This window comes from Geotrypetes seraphini, chromosome 1 (assembly GCF_902459505.1).
Source record: "Geotrypetes seraphini chromosome 1, aGeoSer1.1, whole genome shotgun sequence".
In the NCBI taxonomy this organism is placed as follows: Eukaryota; Metazoa; Chordata; class Amphibia; order Gymnophiona; family Dermophiidae; genus Geotrypetes; species Geotrypetes seraphini.
In genome coordinates, this window is record NC_047084.1 from 462,589,359 (window position 1) to 462,613,160 (window position 23,802).

Below are 23,802 nucleotides of genomic sequence, written 5' to 3' on the forward strand. Positions count from 1 at the left end.
TGGGAGAAACACTAACTACATGGGTCAATGACTGGCTGAGTGACAGACTTCAGAGGGTGGTAGTTAACGGTACCCTCTCTAAAACATCAGAGGTGACTAGTGGAGTACCGCAGGGCTCAGTCTTGGGCCTGCTCCTTTTCAACATATTCATAGGGGACCTAACTCAGGGGCTTCAAGGTAAGATAATGTTATTCGCTGACGACGCCAAACTATGCAATATAGTGAGAGATGGCAATTCACCCGATAGTATGACACAGGACCTACATTTGTTGGAGCTTTGGTCCTCGACCTGGCAGCTGGGCTTCAACGCTAAGAAATGCAAGATCATGCACCTCGGCAGCAGAAATCCATGCAGAACTTACACCTTGAATGGTGAGACCTTAGCTAGAACTTCAACAGAACGAGACTTGGGAGTGATCATCAGCGCAGACATGAAAACTGCTGATCATGTGGAGAAGGCTTCATCTAAGGCAAGACAGTTGTTAGGTTGCATCCGCAGGAGTTTCGTTAGTCGGAAGCCTGAAGTCATAATGCCATGGTGAGACCTCATTTGGAATACTGTGTGCAATTCTGGAGGCCACACTACCAAAAAGATGTGCTGAGAGTAGAGTCGGTGCAACAGATGGCCACCAGGATGGTCTCGGGGCTCAAGGATCTATCGTACGAGGAAAGGCTGAAAAATTTGCGGCTGTACTCACTCGAGGATTGTAGGGAGAGAGGAGACATGATCAAGACGTTTAAGTATATTACCGGCCATATCGAGATAGAAGAAGAGATTCTCTTTCTCAAAGGACCCTCAGCCACAAGAGGGCATCCGCTCAAACTCAGGGGCAGGAAATTTCATGGCGAAACCAGGAAATATTTCTTCACCGAGAGAGTGGTTGATACTTGGAACGAGCTCCCGGTGCAGGTGATCGAGGCAAACAGCGTGCAAGAATTTAAGAGTAAATGGGATGCCCATGTGGGATCCCTTAGAGGGTTAAGCCAAGGGAACCTGTCACCAGGAGTGGGATCCCTAGGATAGTAGACTTGGGGGTGGGTCAGTAGAGTGGGCAGACCTGATGGGCTATGGCCCTTATCTGCCATCATCTTCTATGTTTCTATGAAGTTTGTCTGCAAGCATCAGGAAGAAACACACAACCCTGTTTGGTATCGAAGAGAAGCCCCAGATACTCCAAGGACTGGGAGGGCATCAAATCGCTCTTCTTGCAGTTGACAATCCACCCCAATGCTGGCACTACCATCTCCACTGCACTTTCGCACTCCAAACAAGGCAGAGCCTAGATCAACCAGCTGTCCCAGGAAGGGTGGACTTGGACTCCCTGCTGGCAAAACGCCGCCACAACTACCATTACTTTGGCAAAAGTACGGGTGCTGTCATGAGGCCAAAGGGCAGAGCTGCATTCTAATATGGAGGAAAACCTCTGTGATTCAAGTACACCAGAAACTCTCGTGGAGAAGCAGCAGCTATCACTGTGAACTCCATTGCCATTCGGAAAAAAGGAATTCGCAAGAAGCAGGTGACCAACTTAATCCTCCGAGCCTTTCTGGTACGATGAAGTATACGGAGTATCTGCCTAAGCCCCAATTTGTGTTCTGGAACACGTTTCAGCATCCTAATGTCTAAGAGGCGTTGCTGAGTATTGTGGACCCTAGACTCAGTTCCGCTCGACTTGCTGGAGTTCGGAAACTAAGCCAGAGACAGGCCAAGGACTAACTAGTATCCAATGAAAGTCGAGTCTACTCCTGACAAAACTGAGAAGTCAGCCTTCAATGAGGAAGCCATGCCTGATCCCTGGCGTCATCGGGGCTTTTTAGGCACAGCCACTACACAGGAATCTGAAGATGCCTGGAATTGGAACTGGTAGAATGCAGGCGTAGCCCTGGGAATGTCTCTGATGACACCTATGGGAGGAACGAAGAGCACTACGACCTCATCCTGATGTCCAGCGCAACATGTTCACAGGGAGCGACTTAAGGCAGCGCTCAGCAACACTTGTGTAGAGGTCATACAGACCTATACCAACAAGAAGTTGGCCCTTGAAAAGACGTCTGCTTAAGGTGATCCTTGAGGCAGTGTCCTCAATCCAGCATAAACCCATCTGTCTGTGCCAGTCTGGAGGGATGCTAATGAATTACACAATTAAAGAACAGGAAATCTCCTTCCCTTCTGCCCCAAGATCCATCTCTCCTTCCCTCTTCTCTTCCCCATTATCTCTCTTTCCTGGGGTCTAACATCTCCCCCATTTCTTCCCTTCATTCCTCCTATTGCCAATATCTCCTCCTCTCTACTTTCTACCCATGTCCATTATCTCACTTTCTTCCCTAGAAGGCTAGTGGTAGAGCACCCTGAGGCTGCACCACTGATCCATAGTCAACTGTGCAAGTAAATGGGCTTAGTGGGTCCTAATGTAGGGAACTTTACCACACACTGTCCATAAATTTGGCCTTTCATTTATTATTTTCTTAGCCATATGCTAATGTTAGTGTGTGACCACTGAAAAAAATTTGAGCCCCTAGCACCTCCTACATAGGAGGTACTAAGGGGCTCTTGCACTGTCAACATGTAAGCTGAATTGCACTTGCCCATTCTTCGCCCAACACACTTCCTCCCTTCCCCCCCAAAAAAAAAAAACAAAACCCCACACAGCATGCACAAATTGCAAAACTAATACACTTTAATATGTCCTGCATTAGGCCATTTTCTCAGTTAAGCACATGTTAACACATGTAGCTGAGGCAATGGAGGGTTAAATGATGTATACAATTTCATAAGTAGAAACAGCACAGTTACTTACCGTAACAGGTGTTATCCAGGGACAGCAGGCAGATATTCTTGACTGATGGGTGACGGCACCGACGGAGCCCCGGTACGGACACTTTTAGAGTGATTGCACTCTAAGAACTTGGAAAGTTCTAGAGACCGCACCGCGCATGCGCGAGTGCCTTCCCGCCCGACCCCGACGCGCGGTCCCTCAGTTAAGATAAGCCAGCTAAGAAGCCAACCCGGGGAGGTGGGTGGGACGCAAGAATATCTGCCTGCTGTCCCTGGATAACACCTGTTACGGTAAGTAACTGTGCTTTATCCCAGGACAAGCAGGCAGCATATTCTTGACTGATGGGTGACCTCCAAGCTAACAAAAAGAGGGATGGAGGGAAGGTTGGCCATTAGGAAAACAAATTTTGCAAAACAGATTGGCCGAAATGTCCATCCCGTCTGGAGAAAGCATCCAGACAATAATGAGATGTAAAAGTATGGACTGAGGACCACGTAGCAGCTTTGCAGATTTCCTCAATAGGCGTGGAGCGGAGGAAAGCCACAGATGCTGCCATAGCTCTAACTCTATGGGCCGTGACAGAACCTTCCAGTGTCAGTCCCGACTGAGCATAGCAGAATGAAATGCACGCAGCAAGCCAATTAGATAGCGTACGCTTAGAAACAGGACGTCCCAATTTATTCGGATCAAAGGACAGAAAAAGTTGGGGAGATGATCTGTGGGGCTTCGTACGGTCTAAATAGTAAGCTAAAGCCCGCTTACAGTCCAAAGTATGAAGAGCCTGTTCTCCGGAATGGGAGTGAGGTTTGGGAAAAAAAACAGGCAGTACAATAGATTGGTTGAGATGGAACTCAGAGACAACCTTAGGGAGAAACTTTGGATGTGTACGCAGAACCACCTTGTCATGATGAAAGACTGTGAAAGGTGGGTCAGAAACTAATGCATGGAGCTCACTGACCCTCCTGGCAGAGGTGAGAGCAATAAGGAAAAGCACCTTCCAAGTGAGAAATTTGAAAGTGGCAGTAGCCAAGGGTTCAAATGGAGGCTTCATCAAGGTGGAGAGGACCACGTTAAGATCCCAGATCACAGGAGGTGCTTTGAGAGGTGGTTTCACATTGAAAAGACCTCGCATGAATCTGGAGACCAGGGGATGAGCTGAGAGGAGTTTCCCCTGGACCGGCTCATGAAAGGCCGTAATGGCACTGAGATGGACTCTGATGGAGGTAGACTTGAGGCCAGAGTTAGACAGAGAAAGCAGATAATCCAATAGGGTTTCCACTGCAAGAGACTTGGGGTCATGATGATGTAGGAGACACCAAGAAGAAAACCTCGTCCACTTCTGATGGTAACATTGCAGAGTGGCTGGTTTCCTGGATGCGTCCAGAATGGAGCGAACAGGCTGAGATAGGAGAAGATCAGTTGAAGTCAGCCCGAGAGATACCAAGCTGTCAGGTGTAGAGACTGTAGGTTGGGATGGAGGAGGGTTTCCTGATCCTGTGTAAGCAGAGAGGGAAACAGTGGAAGTAGAAATGGATCCCTGGAACTGAGTTGAAGTAGAAGGGAGAACCAATGTTGCCTGGGCCATCGTGGAGCAATCAGGATCATGGTGGCTCGTTCCCTCTTTAGTTTGAACAAGGTCCGAAGCATGAGCGGTAGAGGAGGGAAAGCATAAAGGAACAGGTTGGACCAATCCAGAAGAAAAGCATCCGCTGCCAGACGGTGAGGAGAGTAGAGTCTGGAGCAGAATTGGGGCAACTGATGATTGTGAGGAGCTGCAAAGAGGTCCACCTGAGGAGTGCCCCATTGGGCGAAGATGGACTGTAGAGTCGATGGATCGAGAGTCCATTCGTGGGGTTGGAGAATTCTGCTGAGCTTGTCCGCTAAGTAATTGTGTTCTCCCTGAATATAAATCGCCCTCAGGAATAAGTGGCGAGTGGCGGCCCAAGACCAGATTCTCTGAGCTTCTTGGCATAAGAGGCGAGAGCCCGTTCCACCCTGTTTGTTGATGTAGTACATGGCAACCTGATTGTCTGTGCAGAGTAGAAGGACTTGAGGAAATAGAAGGTGTTGGAAGGCCTTGAGGGCATAGAACATTGCCCTGAGTTCCAGGAAATTGATGTGATGCTTCATTTCCTGAGGAGTCCAAAGGCCCTGAGTTTGGAACTCGTTCAAATGGGCTCCCCATGCATAAGGGGAGGCGTCGGTGGTGATGACCAGTTGATGAGGAGGCAGATGGAACAGAAGACCCCTGGAGAGATTTGAGGATATCAACCACCATTGTAGAGACTGACGAAGAGATGATGTCACAGATATGTGTCGTGAACAAGAGTCTGTCGCTTGAGACCACTGGGCAGCCAGGGTCCATTGAGGAGTGCGCAGGTGAAGACGTGCCAGGGGTGTGACATGAACTGTGGAGGCCATGTGACCCAATAGAATCATCATCTGCTTTGCAGAAATGGAGTGCTGAGGCAGCACCTGCTGACAGAGAGATTGGAGATTGTGAAGACGGTTGTCCGGTAAGAAGGCTCTCATCTGGACAGTGTCCAGCACCGCTCCAATGAATTGAAGTCTCTGTGTAGGGAGAAGGTGAGACTTGGGTATATTGATTTCGAACCCTAGTAGTTGTAGAAAAAAGATGGTCTGGTTGGTGGCCAGAAGAACAGCCTGAGATGAAATGGCCTTGATTAACCAGTCGTCCAGATAAGGAAAAACCTGAAGGTGGTTCGAGCGTAGAAAAGCTGCTACCACAATCAGACATTTTGTGAACACCCTTGGAGAGGAGGCAAGACCGAAGGGGAGCACTCTGTATTGGTAATGACAGTGATTGACCATGAAGCAAAGGTACTGTCTGGAGGCCGGGTTGATTGGTATGTGAGTGTAGGCCTCTTTGAGATCGAGAGAGCATAGCCAGTCGTTGTGATTGAGGAGAGGATAAAGCGTAGCTAGAGATAGCATCTTGAATTTTTCTTTGACCAAGCATTTGTTGAGGTCTCGCAGATCTAGAATTGGTCTGAGGTCTCCTGTTTTTTTGGGAACCAGAAAATAACGGGAGTAGAATCCCTGCCCCCTTTGATCTAGAGGAACTTCCTCTATGGCGTTCAGAAGTAGGAGGGATTGAACCTCCTGAAGAAGGAGGGAAGACTGGGGAGTGTGCAAAGCAGACTCTTTTGGTAGACTTTGGCCCGGAAGGGTGAGAAAGTTGAGAGAGTAGCCGTGGCGGATGATGTTGAGGACCCATTGGTCCGAAGTGATAACTTCCCACCAGCTGAGAAAGAAAGAGAGTCGTCCTCCTATCGGTTGAGGGAGGAGTGGAGATGTTTGGACGCTGGCTATGCCCTGGAGAATTAAGTCAAAAGGGCTGAGTCGATTTTTGCTGAGGAGGCTGCTTGGCTGGTTGTTGCTGCTGAGGTCTAGGCGTTTGCCGCTGTTGTTGGCGCTGCCTCCTAGGTTGTTGAGTGGAAGACTGCAAGGGACGAGCCACAAAACGCCGTTGATAGGCCGATTGCTGTCTGAATGGCCGTGGAGGTGGAGGTTTCTTCTTGGTCTTAAGAAGGGTATCCCAGCGGGTTTCGTGAGCCGAGAGCTTCTGGGTCGTTGAGTCCATAGATTCTCCAAACAGCTCATCCCCTAAACATGGGGCATTAGCCAACCGGTCTTGATGATTAACATCAAGCTCGGAGACTCGGAGCCAGGCCAAACAGCGCATGGCTACAGACATGGCTGTTGCTCTAGAGGTAAGCTCAAAGGTGTCATATATAGACCTTACCATGAATTTTCTAAGCTGAAAAAGAGATGAAGAGCATTGATGGAAAGCCTCACGTTTCCCCACAGGAAGGTACTGCTCAAAGGAAGCCATGGTGGTAAGGAGATGCTTCAAATAAAAAGAAAAATGAAAAGCATAGTTTCCAGATCGATTAGCAAGCATCGCATTCTGGTAAAGTCGCTTACCAAATTTGTCCATGGCTTTTCCCTCTCTGCCAGGAGGAACATAGGCATAGACACTAGCTCCTGAGGACTTCTTGAGGGTGGATTCTACAAGGAGAGACTCATGCGGGAGCTGTGGTTTGTCGAACCCAGGAATAGGGATAACTTTATATAGGGAATCCAATTTGCGGGGGGCTCCCGGGACAGTAAGAGGAGTCTCTAAATTCTTGTAAAAGGTTTCCCTCAGGATGTCATGTAAAGGGAGTTTCAAGAATTCCTTTGGAGGCTGGTCAAAATCAAGAGCGTCTAGAAAGGCTTTAGACTTTTTAGACTCAGCCTCCAAAGGAATGGAAAGAGAGTCACACATATTTCTTAAAAAAAAGGAGAAAGATGTGGAATCAGGTTTGGAGGAAGTGTCTTGAAGAACAGGCTCGTCTTCCTCTGACGAACACTCCCCTTCTGATAGAAAAGGTTCTTCAGAATCGCCCCACAGATCAGGGTCCCGAATATGGGAACAACGGTCCCGAGACTCAGGGGTGGATGGTTCCAGGTGTCGGGACTTGCGTACCGATTTACCCGACCTCATCGATGCGGTACCGGGTGATGTTATCGGTTGCACTGGAGCCGAAGTCTGTACCGATTGGTGATGAGACCTGAGCTCCGGCGCGAGGACAGGCATCGATACCGATGAGGCCGAGTGTACCGGTACCGAAAGAGTGGATGCCGACAATATAGGCTGTTCCACAATCGGTACCGGTGGCCCAGTGGGGGCCGACACCGGAGGGCTCGGTGTCAGGAGAGCTGGAAAGAGGAGTTGGAGCTGATCCTTAAGCTGTGCCTGTAAGATGGCCGCAATGCGATCATCGAGGGAGGGCACCGGTACCGCCTTTTTCTTCTGCGGTACCTGCGGTGCCGCTCTACGCCCCGGAGATGAGGAGCCCGATGTCGAGGGACTCACCTCGATAGGGGCGGAGCGCTTCCGCTGGCGCCTCACGGTCGGCAGGACTGGACTCGCTGCAATGGAGACCGGAGGACGCTCCAGCGGGGAAGGCTTCTTAGCCGGCTTACCTGCATGCTGCGACGCCGGCGCGGTATCGCGCGGCGTCGATGAGGTGGGTGCCGACGAAACAGGGACCGAGACCGGTGTCGAAGACGCGGGGTCGGACATGTTGGTGCCGAACAGCAGTCTCTGTTGTATTTCACGATTTTTCAGAGTCCGCTTTTTCAAAGTGGCACAGCGGGTGCAGGTGGAGGCCTGATGTTCCGGACCCAGACACTGTAGGCACCAGTTGTGTGGGTCTGTAAGGGAAATAGGCCGTGCACACCGCTGGCACTTCTTGAACCCGGGCTGGGGGGGCATGAACGGAAAAACGGCTTCTGCCAAATCGAAGGCCGAGGCCTCGATAATGGCAGTAGGCCCCGCCGGGGCAAATCAAGAAAACTCGAAAAAATAAAAGAATTTTTTTTTTTTACAAAATAAAGAAAAAAGAAAGGGCAAAAAAACCCGAACAAGTTTACGCGAGCGGGAAGGCGAAGGAAAAAATTTTCAACAGCCGTTGAAACATGCGACTTCTTAGCTCCGCGGAAACTAAGAAACTGAGGGACCGCGCGTCGGGGTCGGGCGGGAAGGCACTCGCGCATGCGCGGTGCGGTCTCTAGAACTTTCCAAGTTCTTAGAGTGCAATCACTCTAAAAGTGTCCGTACCGGGGCTCCGTCGGTGCCGTCACCCATCAGTCAAGAATATGCTGCCTGCTTGTCCTGGGATAATAGGTGTACCAGCAAAACTTATTTACCTTTGCAAATAATTAGGAGCCTTATATACTTAAAATTTCCCCCATACACATAACAGGATAAATTTAAAGACCATTTTTACATGTATATGGACTACACTTCTCCCTCCATATTCGCGGTTTCAGCATTTGCGGTTTTAATTATTCACGGTGTTTAGCTTGCTGGCTCCTCCTCCCAAATTACAACAGCTTGCATAGTGAAATCTCTGATTCCAAGCGTTTACAGAGAAAATAGCTGATTCTCAGCACTTTCTTCACCGTGTTTTGCCTCTCCTTCAGAAATAGGCCAGGTCTCCCACCATGCTATTCACGGTTTCACCATATTCACAATGGTTTTTAATAAAAAACAGCGAATAACATATGAAAAAGTTATTCGCGGTTTTTCTGTATTTGTGGTTCTGTTAAATCCCCCATCACAGCGAATATGGAGGGAGAAGTGTATTATAAAATAACAATTAGTGTATAATATAAGCACCATATGATGGTTGTGCTTTGTTGGTAGGCATGTACAGGAATACAGTACACATCTAGACTATAAAATATGCAGCTTACATGTGCAGCCCTGACATAGACATTTACACCAGGCTATACAACAGGTGGCTGTAACTGCAAGGTGCGCACAATTTCTGTTGCTTATGCCTGTCTCTAGCAATTGAAAACACAATATTGAGTCACCACCACCGCTTCCCTCCTCTACTGGTAGCAGTGCAGTTGGTGGACTCCTGCTCAGCTTAAGAGGTTGACACTATCTCCTACACCAGATGGCCTGTCATAAAATCATCTTCAAAATTCCCAAGCTAAAAAAAAATGCCACTGTGTTGGTCACTCAGACATCCCATGGAGAGGTTGTATGTAGAGAATGACACGGGGACAAATTTGTCACCTTCCCTGCAGGAACTCGATTTCCCCGTCCCATCTCCACGAGTTTTGTCGTTGTCCTTGTCCCTGCCTGTAAGCTCTACCTTAACCACATAAGCCTTGAACACTTATGATTTTAAAAAGTGTTTGAGGCTTGTGCAGTAAGGGCGGAGCTTGCATGAATGGGGCAGCGACAGGAACTCACAGGGACAGGATGGGAAAATTAGTTCCTGCAGGAATGGGGAAAAATTTGTCCCTGTGTCATTCTCTAGTTGTATGGAAGAGGGACAGGGAAAAAAAAGACAAAATTGGCATACAAGAAAAGACAACATAAAAAATGCAAAAAAACTTAACACATCTAAAAAAGGGCAGAAGGCAAAAGTTTAAGAAAAAAATTGCTTTTGGACTGGAGTCAGGATATTTTTCCACCTCTGTTTAGAGATATAAACGATGTAAGCACAAATCCCCCAGTACAGAAGAGGCATATTTCAAGGTCTCAGGAAGATAACTGAATAAAGTCCTCTTACTAAGCCAAGGTAAAAGTTTCTACTGTGGCCCAGAGCGCTAAATGCTCTGACGTTCATAGGAATACTATGAGCATCAGAGCATTTAGCACTCCAGGCTGCCGTAGAAACCTCTACTGTGGCTTAGTACAAGGGGGATGAACCAGGGATAGCAATTTTTACAGACCACTGACTTAAGACTATGAAGATCAGATCAAAGAAGCCCTACTGAAATGATGCTATGTTTATAAGATTAGGTAGCTAAATGAATTCTCACCAGCTTGCGAATACGATCCAGTACTAAATCTACAATTTCTTTGCCAATGGTGTAATGGCCTCTAGCATAATTATTAGCTGCATCTTCTTTCCCAGTGATCAGTTGCTCAGGGTGAAATAGCTGCCGATAGGTACCTGTACGTACTTCATCTACAAAAGACACAAAATTGGTTTTTTGTCATATTTTGTGTTGAACTGAATGGATAAGAATAGCCACATACTGGGTCAGGCCAATGGTCCATCTAGCCCAGTATCATCTTTCCACTAGTACCTTGCAGAAAGCAATGTTACTTACCGTAACAGTTGTTATCCAGGGACAGCAGGCAGCTATTCTCACTAGTGGGTGACATCATCCGACAGAGCCCCGATTGGGACGTCTCACAAGCATGTCTTGCTTGAAGAAACTCAGAAGTTTCGAGATGCCCGCACCGCGCATGCGCCAGTGCCTTCCCGCCCGATGGTCCGGGCATGTCTCCTCAGTTCAGATAGCTAGCAGAGAAGCCAACCCAGGGGAGGTGGGTGGGACGTGAGAATAGCTGCCTGCTGTCCCTGGATAACAACTGTTACGGTAAGTAACATTGCTTTATCCCAGGACAAGCAGGCAGGTATTCTCACTAGTGGGTGACCTCCAAGCTAACCTCAATGGGATGGTGGGAGAGTTGGCAACTTAGGAGAATAAATTTTGAAACACTGTTTGGCCAAACTGTCCATCCCTTCTGGAGAAAGTATCCAGACAATAATGAGAGGTGAATGTATAAACCGAGGACCAAGTGGCAGCCTTACAAATCTCCTCAATCGGTGTCGATCTAAGGAAGGCTACAGAGGCTGCCATTGCTCTGACCTTGTGGGCTGTGACCTTACAGGGAAGGGGTAATCCAGCCTGGGCATAGCAAAAAGAGATACAAGCTGCCATCCAGTTGGAGATGGTGCGCTTCGATACAAGTCGTCCCAATTTGTTTGGATCAAAGGAGACGAATAGTTGAGGAGCAGTTCTGTGTGGTTTGGAACGATCCAGGTAGAAAGCCAAAGCACGTTTACAGTCCAGAGTATGAAGAGCTGATTCTCCAGGGTGAGAATGAGGCTTTGGAAAAAACACTGGTAAAACAATGGATTGGTTGAGATGAAATTCAGAGACCACCTTAGGCAGGAATTTCGGATGAGTGCGGAGGACCACCTTGTCATGATGGAATACTGTGAAAGGAGGATCCACCACCAAGGCCTGAAGCTCACTGACCCTGCGAGCAGACATGAGGGCCACCAGAAAAACCACTTTCCAAGTGAGAAACTTCAGTGGAGCCTTGTTGAGAGGCTCAAAAGGAGGTTTCATAAGACGAGAAAGGACAACATTGAGATCCCAAACCACTGGAGGAGGTTTGAGAGGAGGATTGACATGAAAAAGACCTTTCATAAATCTGGAAACCACAGGATGAGCAGAGAGTGGTTTCCCCTGGAGAGGCTGATGGAAAGCCGCAATAGCACTCAGATGGACTCAAATAGATGTAGACTTGAGACCAGACTGAGACAGGTGTAGAAGATAGTCCAAAACAGAGGATAGGGAGGCTCGCTGAGGCTCCTTAGAATTGGAAATACACCAGGAAGAAAATCTAGTCCATTTTTGGGAGTAGCATTGTCGAGTAGCAGGCTTCCTGGAAGCCTCCAAGACATCCCTCACCGCTTGGGAAAACTGGTGAGGAGTCACGTTGAGAGGAACCAAGCTGTCAGGTGGAGAGACTGCAGGTTGGGATGAAGCAGAGATCCCTGATGCTGAGTAAGCAGTGAAGGAAACACTGGAAGAAGGAATGGCTCCCTGCTGCTGAGTTGAAGTAGAAGGGAGAACCATGGTTGTCTGGGCCACCGAGGAGCTACTAGAATCATGGTGGCATGGTCAGACTTCAGCTTGACCAGAGTCTTTTGAATGAGAGGAAAAGGAGGAAACGCATACAGAAAGCGATTCCCCCAATCCAGCAGAAAGGCATCCGCCTCGAGACGATGAGGAGTGTAAATCCTGGAGCAGAATTGAGGCAGCTTGAAGTTGTGGGGAGCCGCAAATAGGTCTATCTGAGGCGTCCCCCACCGTGCAAAGATTTGATGAAGGGACTTGGAATGGAGCGTCCATTCGTGAGGCTGGAGAAGACGACTCAGGTTGTCTGCCAAGACATTGTCCTTCCCCTGAATGTATACCGCTTTGAGGAAGGCATTGTGGCGCACCGCCCAATCCCAAACTCTGAGAGCTTCCTGGCAGAGGGAGGCCGAACCTGTGCCTCCCTGTTTGTTGACATAATACATGGCGACCTGATTGTCTGTGCGAATGAGGACCACCATGTCGTGAAGCAGATGTTGAAAAGCTCCAGAAGATTGATTTGATGGAGACGGTCCGCACCGGTCCAGAATCCCTGAGTGCGAAGACCATCCAGATGAGCTCCCCTGGCATAGGTCGAGGAATCAGTTGTGAGAACCTTCTGGTGGGGAGGAGTGTGAAACAGCAAACCTCTGGATAGATTCGAAGAGGTCATCCACCAAAGTAGAGACTGCCGAAGTGCAGGAGTGACGATGATGTGTCGAGTCAACGGATCTGACACCTGAGTCCATTGAGATGCCAGGGTCCACTGAGGAATTCTGAGATGGAGTCTGGCAAACAGCGTCACATGAACTGTAGAGGCCATGTGGCCCAGGAGGACCATCATGTGTCTCGCTGAGATGGACTGGCGAGAAGACACAGACTGGCAGAGATGAAGAAGAGCATCCATGCGTTGAGGAGGAAGGAATGCTCTCAGTCGGATGGTGTCCAGGACTGCTCCGATGAATGGGAGAGACTGGGTCGGCCTCAGGTGAGATTTGGGAAAGTTGATCTCGAAGCCCAAACTCTGAAGGAAGGAAATAGTGGCCAGGGTCGCCGAGATGACCTCCGGAGCCGAGGGGGCCTTGATGAGCCAGTCGTCGAGGTAGGGAAATACCTGAAGACCGTTGCTCCGGAGTGCCGCAGCCACCACTACCAGACATTTCGTGAAGACTCTGGGAGACGAGGATAGGCCGAATGGAAGCACTCGATACTGCAGATGTAGATGTCCCACCCGAAATCTGAGGAACTTGCGAGAGGCCGGATGAATGGGAATGTGAGTGTAGGCCTCCTTGAGATCCAGAGAGCACAACCAGTCGTTCTGCTCGAGGAGGGGATAGAGAGAAGCTAGGGTCAGCATGCGAAATCTCTCTTTGACCAAGAATTTGTTGAGGACCCTGAGGTCCAGAATTGGTCGCAGGTCACCCGTCTTCTTCGGAACAAGGAAGTACCGGGAGTAAAACCCCCGGTTGTGCTGGTCCACAGGGACCGGCTCGACGGCACGAAGCCGGAGCAAGGCTTGAGCTTCCTAAAGAAGAAGGACGGTCTGAGTCAAGTTTGAAGGATACTCTCTTGGAGGGTGGTCCGGAGGAACCCGATGGAATTGAAGAGAGTACCCTTTCCTGATGATAGTAAGGACCCAGAGGTCGGTGGTGACAGCCTCCCAGCGGTGATAAAATTGATGGAGGCGCCCCCCGATGGGAATAACAGGAGGAGGCAGAATGAGGTTGGTTATGCTCTCTAAGAGACAGTCAAAAAGGCTGAGGAGCCTTGGGGACAGTAGACAGCTGAGGCTTTTGCTGAGCTTTCGGAGGAGGCTGCCGCTTCGCTGGTTGCCTCGCAGGTGGAGCTTGCCTCGGTTGATAACGCCGTTGATAAATCAAGGGCGGTCGAGAGGGTCGAGCCTGCTGAGGCTTAGGCTTCGGCCGAAGAATGGACTGAAAGGACTTTTCATGATCAGACAATTTCTTCGTGACTGTCTCGATGGATTAGTCAAAAAGATCCGCCCCAGCGCACGGAACGTTTGCCAGTCGGTCTTGAAGATTCGGGTCCATGTCAATGGTACGCAGCCAGGCCAAACGGCGCATCGCCACAGAGCAGGCAGCAGCCCGGGCCGAGAGCTCGAAAGCATCATAGGAAGATTGCATCAACTGAAGACGAAGCTGGGACAGCGAAGCAACTACCTCCTCGAACTCAAAACGAGCCTGGGACTCGATGTAGGGCGTAAACTTCCGAAGTACAGGAAGAAAGAATTCCAAATAAGTGGCGAAGTGGAAATTATAATTCAGAACTCGGGACGCCATCATAGAATTCTGATAGATGCGTCGTCCAAACTTATCCATGGCTCTGCCCTTGCGGCCCGGAGGCACCGAGGCGTACACCTGGGCTGGATGAGACCGCTTGAGAGAGGATTCGACCAGAAGGGACTGATGCGAAAGCTGAGGTCCCTCGAAGCCCTTATGATGCACCGTGCGGTACCGAGCATCCAATTTTCCAGGGACCGCAGGGATCGAGTAAGGAGACTCAAAACATCTCATGAAAGTCTGGTTGAAGAGCTTATGCAGAGGCAGGCGTAGGGACTCGGCTGGGGGATGAGGCAAGTGCATGGTATCGAAGTACTCCTTGGAGTATCGAGAACCAGAATCGAGTGTTATGTCCAGGTCATCCGCCATTTGTCTGAGAAACGAGGAAAAAGACAGTTGGTCCGCCAGTGCCAGTCGTCGAGAAGGACTGGAAGAAGTCGAGGCCTCGGGCTCAACAGAGGCCTGCGAACAACAGGGTGAATGAAAAACATCGGGGTCCTCAAACTCCGGTTCCAGAGGAGGAGACCCAGCCTCAGCCGAGTACCCCATACGAGGCAATTTCTTTTGAGGAGAGATGGTCGAGTGCCGAGAGGAAAGCCTCGTAGAGTGTCTGGATCGATGCCCCTCTCGATGCCTGGAGGGGGATCGAGACCGCCGGTGAGTATACTGATCCCCAGAAGCCTCCAACGAGCAGATAGGACTCGAGGCCGTAGATCGGAGAGGCGGAAGATTCGACGCCTCCCGAGACGCCGTCCAGGCTTGATAGGGGGTTCGGAAGAACTCGTCCTGCTTCTTGCTATGCCCAGGACTGGGAGGCCCCGAGGGTGGATGCCACACTGTGTCATGGGGAGGGGTAATAGGATCCAAGGGAGGCAAGTCACTAACGGAGGCCTTCCTCAAGGGAATAGGCTCCAAGGGAGGCATGTCGCTAAAGGAGGCCTTCCTCGAGGGACCGGCCATTGACCGCCGCTCCTCCTCGCCGAGCAACGAGGTCGTGCGGCACAGAGGAGGAGGAGGGGGCGGCCCGCCCCTCGAAATCGGAACTGGGAAGTCACCCTGGATCGTGGCAATCAGCCAGGGTCCCATGGTGGTCATGTGTTCCACAAACTGAGCCTCCAAAATGGACCGCAACGAAGCCGATATGGAGGGATCCGCACCAAAAGGGGGCCCTTCCGCACGGTCTCCGCACTCTTTCGGTGCCGAGTGCTTTTGCTTGCCAGCCTTCGGCACTTTGAGCACCACCGGTGGAACTGTAGGGGTCGGTACCTGCTCCGAGGAGACGGAGGAAGGCACCAGCGCCGAGGCCGAGGCCGAAACCGGTGTAAACGAGGCCGGTTTCAGAAGGCCCGAAGCAGCAGGGGAGGCAGCGGGCTTCGCAGACGGAGTCGAAGCACCAGTCGATGTCGAAGCCGAAGGATCCATCACAGCTTCCATCTTGAACATGGACTCCCACAAAAGTTCCGCCGCAAGGTCGAAGGTGTCGGAAGGAAAAATTTTTTATTTTTTTTTAAAAAGAAACCAAAGAAAGAAACAAACGCACGGCAAGAGCAAAAGAACTCAAACCGCGGCGATGCAGAAGGCAAAAAAACGGGTTCAATTGGCGCAGAATTGAAGTAAACTTCTCAGCTCCGCGGAAGAAAAAGAACTGAGGAGACACGCCCGGACCATCGGGTGGGAAGGCACTGGCGCATGCGCGGTGCGGGCATCTCGAAACTTCTGAGTTTCTTCAAGCAAGACATGCTTGTGAGATGTCCATATCGGGGCTCTGTCGGATGACATCACCCACTAGTGAGAATACCTGCCTGCTTGTCCTGGGATAAACTCAAATACATGCATGTTGGCTGTTTGTACACAGCCAGTTTTCCCCCCAACAGTAATGGGATTATAGTGCACATACAAATTAGAGATTGTCTTTCTATTTAAAAATGTAATACCTTTCTGTCACTATACTAATATTTAGACCTGTCTCTCAGATTACTCAATCATAAACAGGGTGGCTAAAAATCAATTATTTTAACAATTTTGGGGATTTTTTTTATTTAAATTGAATTTTTAAATAAAATGCTTTTTTTGAGGAAAAATCTATCTAAAGAGTTTTCTATTTAAGATACATTATAGTCCAAAAGTTATTCATCATGAAATAAGGAATAGTTTTTAATTATGTTGCAATGTTTAATTTTTTTGGTAAATGAATTCCATTATTCCATTCATAACGCCAGGAGCAATTTTTTCTATTATATTATCACAGTTGCTTGGTTTTGCCATTTCTCAAAACTGCAGAGATAACATGTTTCTTCACAGCAAGTCTTATTGTAGAAAACCATGATTTAAATCAAATCCTCCCTCATCATAAATAAGATCCTGTATACATACCAACCACTGTTGGTTCCAAATCCACAAAGACAGCTCTGGGAACATGTTTGCCAGCCCCTGTTTCACTGAAGAAAGTATTGAAAGAGTCATCACCACCGCCAATGGTTTTGTCACTAGGCATCTGACCATCAGGCTGGATGCCATGCTCAAGACAGTACAGCTCCCAACAGGCATTGCCAATCTGGACACCAGCCTGGCCAACATGGATAGAGATACATTCACGCTGTAGAAACAAACCAACACATTTTGCTGCTTTAGCAAAGAACACAGTAAAACTGCCACAGACAGAAAACCTCATTAAAGAGAACCCCATTAAAAAAGAACATTCAAGGACACCTAAAGATTTTTCTTGTATATGCTACAATTTGTAAGTTAAAAAATTCTTGGCATAAAGCAGTGTTTTTCAAGCTTTTTACACCTATGGACCGGCAGAAATAAAAACAATTATTCTGTGGTCGGGTATCGGTCTGTGGACTGGCGGTTGAAGAACACTGGGCTAAGTTGTGCGCCAAACCCCACCCATCTCTATCCAATGTCCACCCCAGATCCCGCCCCCATAATAGTACTAATTGCACCTTGCACGTCCCTTGCCTCATCTGGAAGCTTTCCCTCTGACGCTGCAACGTCAGAGAGAAGGCTTCCGGTTCAGGCGTAGGATGCCCATAGGAGCCACTGCCTGTGGCTTTGTGTACTGAATCAGTTAGAAAGAGGGAGCTGGCTCGATAACGCCGCATTGATCGCACTGTGGACCGGCGTTTGAAGAACACTGTTTAGGGCCTGATGTACTTGCCGGCAGGAAATTTCTGTGGACCGGCATTGGTCCATGGACTGGTGGTTGAAGAACACTGGCATAAAGAACAGTAGCAATAAATTTGACAGACTGAAATCATAACCAAAATACCTTAAACAACACATGAAAGTTTTTTAACCTTTTAAATCAATCCGAATATAAAATACATATTCCACATATTACCATGTAGGTTCTTAACAATATATATATATATAACAATTTAGAGACCATACCAGCTTGCAAGCTAATTTTCAAAGCACCCAGGATTGCTGTAATATTGCGAGATGATGCAACTACTGATCTGTGTATTAGAACATAAGAATAGCCTTACTGGGTCAGACCAATGGTCGTTCTCATGGTGGCCAATCCAGGTCACTAGTACCTGGCTAAAACCACTCCCGCCTTGGCACATGCTTATACCTAAATAAATAAAGAAAACCGCTATCGGTCGACAAACGGACCCAAACCCCAGGCAACATCCACGAATCTCCTGTACCGCCCCAGCCTTAACGTTCCAACCACGTGCTCAAGGACGAACGCGGGAACCGTCCCGCCTCCCTCGGGCCAACTCGCGCGAGGAAGGGCACGTGCCAGAATGGAGCAGAATCAAACTCCAAGCCCTGAAACGGTTCGCTTTCAAGGAAAAGCAGGAAAGCCGCATCCTATGCCAACCGTTTAACGTAGTAAAACAGCCAGTGACTCACTCCCGGATGCCTCCTTTCAAACATTAACTGTGCTAGCGCTCTCATTGCGATCAGATACTAAATCGAACGGTGGTATAAATGTGTCTACAGAAAACCATCTCAGAAAACGCTAACTCTATATTGTAACACCTTTACAGAAGCTCATTTAAACCGCTCTGAGTCATTAGCAGATGTATAGAAGCTTTCAATTAACAATTACTACGAACATATTTTCCATCTAGATACCGTTCCCCTTGGTTCTCACCATGTTCTATTCTTTTCCAAATAGTAACCCAGAGGTTAGCTGAAGGATTCTGTAAAATAAGTCTCCGCTGCTCGCTTCAACGACAACTGCGGAATACCTAGACGCGCGACGAGTCTTCTCAAACTAGCGGCTCAAACGTCGCAACCGTCGTATTTTATACAGCACCTTCGCCTCCACGCGCTCCCGTTAAGGGATATACATTTGCGGGAATATGATTAGCTTGGAGCGCTGTCAATCATATAGCTCTACATTCTGAATAGTCAGCTGATTCCAAAAGGCGGTCTTGGTTATGGATCACTTCTCAGGTAGCCTTTTGCCTTTATTTTGCAGAGCTTGTTGTGGCTGTTAGATTGGCTGTTGCCATAGCGCCGCTCGCGAATTGACGCTTCTGATTGGCTTTCCTTTAAGGCTGGCGGAGCCTGGAGCAGTTGGTCTCGCATCCCTTTCTAACTGTTTGACTAAAGATTCTTTTAAAAATCATTTTGAACCGTTATTTCAACTGTTTCTTCAACATTTTATATTTATTGTCAATAATTTCGCTATAAAATGTACGTATTCTGAGGAATAAATAGAAAACACATATTATATTTTATTTTATACGTAATATTAAAATTGTTAAAAATATAACATAGAATATACTATTTTCTGTTAGCCGCACAGCTCTTCCAAAGATTTTAGCTATCCTCTTCTATAAAAACAAAATCTTACTTGTTTCAAGGATTAAATCTACCACTTGGTCTAGGTGCAGTAATGAAAATAGCTTTTATCCATCAATTACCGAAAATAATAAAAACAAGTTGTCTCTTGCCTTCAGGCACACGTTAACCTGACATATTTACGCAGACTTCTTATTGGAAATGTATGTTCTTCAAAATATCATAAACTTTACAGTTGTTTATTTCGTTTACACAAATAAATGTCAACAATATGCATTTTGCCTATATTTTGGACTGCTTCATCAGTAAAATTCACTAGTTTACTAAAATGATTTTTTCACTGATAGGAACAAGAACACCCCCCTCCTCCCATATTATCTTTTTTTCTTGTTTTTCTTACTAAGCAGTCTAGGGATCATATTTGGTTAAGAACCTCACCTCTCTTAATTGATTACAAATATTCTTAAAAATTACTTTCACAAATTGGCGACATATATCCCCCTCTGCTCTTCCTTACATTTTAATTTTGACACTGACCTCACTTATACATACAATTTCGTGCAGTCAAAATAATAAAATCCAGGATAAATATGCTTTTAAAATTTTTGGGGGGTGTTTACTAGTTTTGAGAGTTTTACATATATTACACAGAAAGAAATTGCCATAATAGGAAAAAGTATATACTGTTATTGTTAAATAAAGTGTATTGCAAAAGTATTCACATGCTGCTGTCTATAAATACATTTCAAATTGCATTAAAGTAGGAGTTGATTCACTTATGTACAATATATTCTACACTTTCAGTGTGACAGAATAATTACGGTGTACTGTAGTGTTGTTTCCTTTCTTATGTGTAAATGGGGAATGTTCCCAATAGAAAGTGGGGAACTTTTATCTTACATATAGAGCAGTTCAGGACACAATATTTGTGTTTGCTTGGCTAAGCCACTCTACCACCATGTTAGAGAGTAAGATCAGAGAAGGCAGGATAGGGACTTTTCTGATCCTTCACAAAGGAATCAGAAACATTACAAAGAGAGAAGTTCAGGAGGGCCAGGATCCAGAAGCTAAAGAAACAGATGCTTGATCCTGAGACAGTATTCAGAGACATAGTTTTGGATTTTTGTCTGTGAAAAAGAAAGGCAATAGATATTTTTGGTCAGGTTTGACCCAATTATTAGCCAGTGTGGAACTGGAAAAATTCCACCTTAGAAATATACTTATTAATGTGGCACTAGAATCGGGCTAGGATTCTTCTGGAAATAGTAAGGTCACTAACCACACTATGTATGACCCCTTTGCTGAATATGCATTACCTCATTGCTCTTCTGGTAAGGAAAAATATTATGTCACTCATATCTTGGGTAGTGACCAGTTTATAACCCTAATAAGTACTAGGCCTCCAGATGGTCAAGGGGATGAAGGAGAGTATTATGGAAGAGTACTTGTAAACTAACCTATGCACCTGTAATAATTAATCTATTTTTATTTATTCATGTAATCCCTTTGTGTTTAAGAGGCTGTCTTCTGTCCAGAATTTAGAACATACCAATTAATAAACTGAGCACAGGTTAGTATATATTTATTTACCATTACTAGGCATTTGCCTAGGGCAGCAGCTTTTGTGGTGCAGTATTAAGAATAAGAAAACAAAAAGTCATAACAAACCCAAATTAACTCTGATTCCAAAAATATAAAAAAATATATTGTCAAATCCATCTTTGTAAAGTGGAAACAGTTTGGCATTACTAAGTCACTACTTCTGTCAGGCTGTTCCTCCAAAGTCAGTAGCCCTGGACTAGGAAAACAGCCAAGGATACTTACTGTGAGACCTAAGATTATTTTAAAAGGCCTACAGAGTTCTATGGCTAAGACTGGGGAATGAGTTGGCTATTCAGCCATTTCAAGATTACTCCACTAACCCTCAATGGGAGGGTGGCAAGAAATAAGCCACTGCTGAAGAAAATCCATATGATACTTGATGGTAACATTACAGGAAGCTTCCAGCAGTAGGGAGGGAAGGTCTGTGGAGATTGTTTGCAAAGTACAGACAGATCCTAGAAGATGTGGTACAATCTGCTAAAGACATAGGGAAAATTCACCTCAGAAAGACAATAAGCACAAAATAAAAGCAACAACTGAGTGGCTCAGCCACAGAAAAGTGAATGTTTTTGAGTGGCTGCTCAAAGTTTCAACCTGAATCCAATAAAAAAAAAAAAAAAAACCCACAAAACCTGTGGCAAGACTATCCCTACCAAGTCTGAATGAGCTATTCTGTCACGAAAACGGGGCAAAAATACAGCATCCCACTGTAAAAAGTTGGTAAACAATTATGCTAAACAATTCATAGTTGTTGTTATTGCTGCAAATCAAGTTTCTACCAATTGTGTCACATAATCAATACTTTAGATTTCTTTTTAACTTTTTAAATATTTCTGTAATTGTTCTTTCATATTGAAGTGCAAAGTATGTTCTATAAAGGAGATTACTTAAAAACTCATACTTTAACACATTCTGAATTATTTTTAGACAACAGAATGTAAAAAAATGCAAGAGTGTCACAAAGCACTGTAGTTCTAAATAACAACAAACTTAATTTGTAAGATACATATACCCCCTCTTCTATTAAACTGCGCTAGCAGTTTTTAGCACAGAGAGCTGCTCTGAATGGCCCGCGCTGCTCCCGACGCTCATAGGAACTCTATGAGCGTTGGGAGCAGTGCGGTCCATTCAGCGCAGCTCCCCGCGCTAGAAAACAGTGCAGTTTAATAGAAGAGGCCCATAATTTTCCTTACTATTTTATTTATGACAAAAAAACAGCACAGCAAAACATCAGGAAAATACAAAAACAGTACAGTCAGATAATCTGCAGAACAGCAAGACCCCTGATGTCACACACCCCCCCCCCCTCCACCATAGCACCCTTCACCTCCCGTGAACCATAGAGCACCATACTATTTTTTTTTTTTAATGATCTTGAGAGAACTGCATAGAATGAGGGAGATTAAAATGTAGGGGCAGCTCCACAAAACACAAGCAGCAAGTTATTTGAGAATAACCAAAGCTCTAGTTTTGGACAAAAAAAAAACCAGATTGGAGGAATGCACAGAAATTAAAAAGGAGTGCATATATTTTCTAAAGCATTTACCCTCCTCCTTAGTGCCGGCCACTACGGTAACAGCTCCAACGCTCATAGAATTCCTATGAGTGTCTGAGCTGTTACCGTGGCGGCTGGCGCTAAAAACACTAATGCGGCTTTGTAAAGGAGGGTTTAATCTGTGTTAAAGGAAGGCTGCTTACTTTTTAAAAATCTATTTGCAAAACATCACCGATGTGAATCAAAGCATGGCAGATCCAAGGACAAGATGGGACAAGCAGAAGCAAGCTGCTAGGAGAAAGAGTGTGAATGGAGTATGAAGAGGGTGAAGTGCTGCTTCATCAAGCATATCAACAGGCATTACCTGACAGCAGATCAACTGGAATGCAATTACAGACCTTGAGAAGCCTAAGGTTGTGGATTTGATCCTGGGCAATGGCAAGTCACAGCGATGGGAGCTGTACCTGGCCTGTGCAGAAGACCGATTTGCTCTTCTGCGCAGGTGCTAGGCACATAGTATGCATATTGGGAGTGGAGGAGTGGCTTTAGTGGTTAAGACTGTAGCCTCAGCACTCTGAGGTTATAGGTTCAAGCCTATTGCTGTTCCTTGTGACCCTGGGCAAGTCACTTTACATTCCATTGCCCCAGGTACATTAGTTAGATTGTGAGTAGGGTTACCAGTAGAGAATGACACGGTGACAAAATTCATCACCGTTCCCGTCCCTGCGGATAACTGCGGGAAACCATCTTCATGTCATTCTTTAAGGAGAGAGGGAAGAATCAGAGTATAATTGGGCACAACCACTGACCCGCAAGCTTTGCTTTGAAGAATGCTGGTGTAGAAGGACCGAAGTTGAAATAGACACTAGAAAATGACATGGGATTATTTCCCGTGGTTATCCGCGGGGACGGGAACAGTGATGAATTTTGTCACCGTGTCATTCTCTAGTTACCAGACATATGAGAAAACCCTGACATGTCCTCTTTATAGAGGACTGTCCAGGTGCGCGGATGGACTTTCCAAAACCCGGCAGTTTGTCTGAGTTTTGGAAAACCCTGACAAGCTCTGGCCACATCTGAAGGGCCTCTGAGCATGTGCAAATGACATTACACACATCTGTGCATGCTCCAGGCCCTCCAGACGCGGCCAGAGCTTGTCGGGGAAGATGAAAGTAGGCTATGTGAGGGAGGGGCTGGGGTCAGAACAGGGCATGGCCATGTGTCTTTGGTTTTGCAGCCTAACATATGATAAAGAAATACTTGAGTACTTGAATGTAAATCATTTAGGCTATAAGTGGTCTATAATTACTAAAATAAATAAAATAAAATATAATTTGCTTGCTATTTGTGCTGAGCATAGCCAAGCAAAACAAAATCACTCCCAACCCAGTATTTGTTAGCAGAGCTTCGTGTATCTGGCCCTTAGTCTTCCTCCTCTATAACTTAACTGTCAAGGTACAGGTCCCTGAGATCCAATAGCATGTCTGAGATTGAAAAGTGAGGGGAGGGGTCAAATGTGACATAGAATTCTTTCCAACACCTTGTGTGAATATGTACTCTACACCAGAGATGGCTTGAGAGGGTTATGAAATGACATGGAGCTATGTGAAAGATTAACCGTGGGGCTTCATTTGCATAAGTTCATAAGGACTGAAAGGTAGAGCCAAAC

The 23,802-nt window shown here is 46.7% G+C and overlaps 1 protein-coding gene across 2 annotated transcripts in view; it reads right to left on the reverse strand.

The window, feature by feature from the left end:
* Positions 1 to 18,597, reverse strand: part of TUBA3E (tubulin alpha 3e) — a 36,756-nt gene extending 18,159 nt beyond the window's left edge. Inside the window, exons 1-3 of one of the 2 annotated variants that reach the window (XM_033923217.1) lie at positions 18,381 to 18,597; positions 16,643 to 16,865; positions 10,131 to 10,279 (exon numbers count right to left, since the gene is read on the reverse strand). In XM_033923217.1, coding sequence (XP_033779108.1) covers positions 10,131 to 10,279; positions 16,643 to 16,865; positions 18,381 to 18,383 — 375 coding nt within the window. In that variant the 5' untranslated portion in view covers positions 18,384 to 18,597. Of the gene's footprint in view, positions 1 to 10,130; positions 10,280 to 16,642; positions 16,866 to 17,763; positions 17,875 to 18,380 lie in introns of those variants that run through there. The other variant, XM_033923210.1, reaches the window with a different exon arrangement.
* Between the last annotated feature and the right edge of the window lie 5,205 nt (positions 18,598 to 23,802).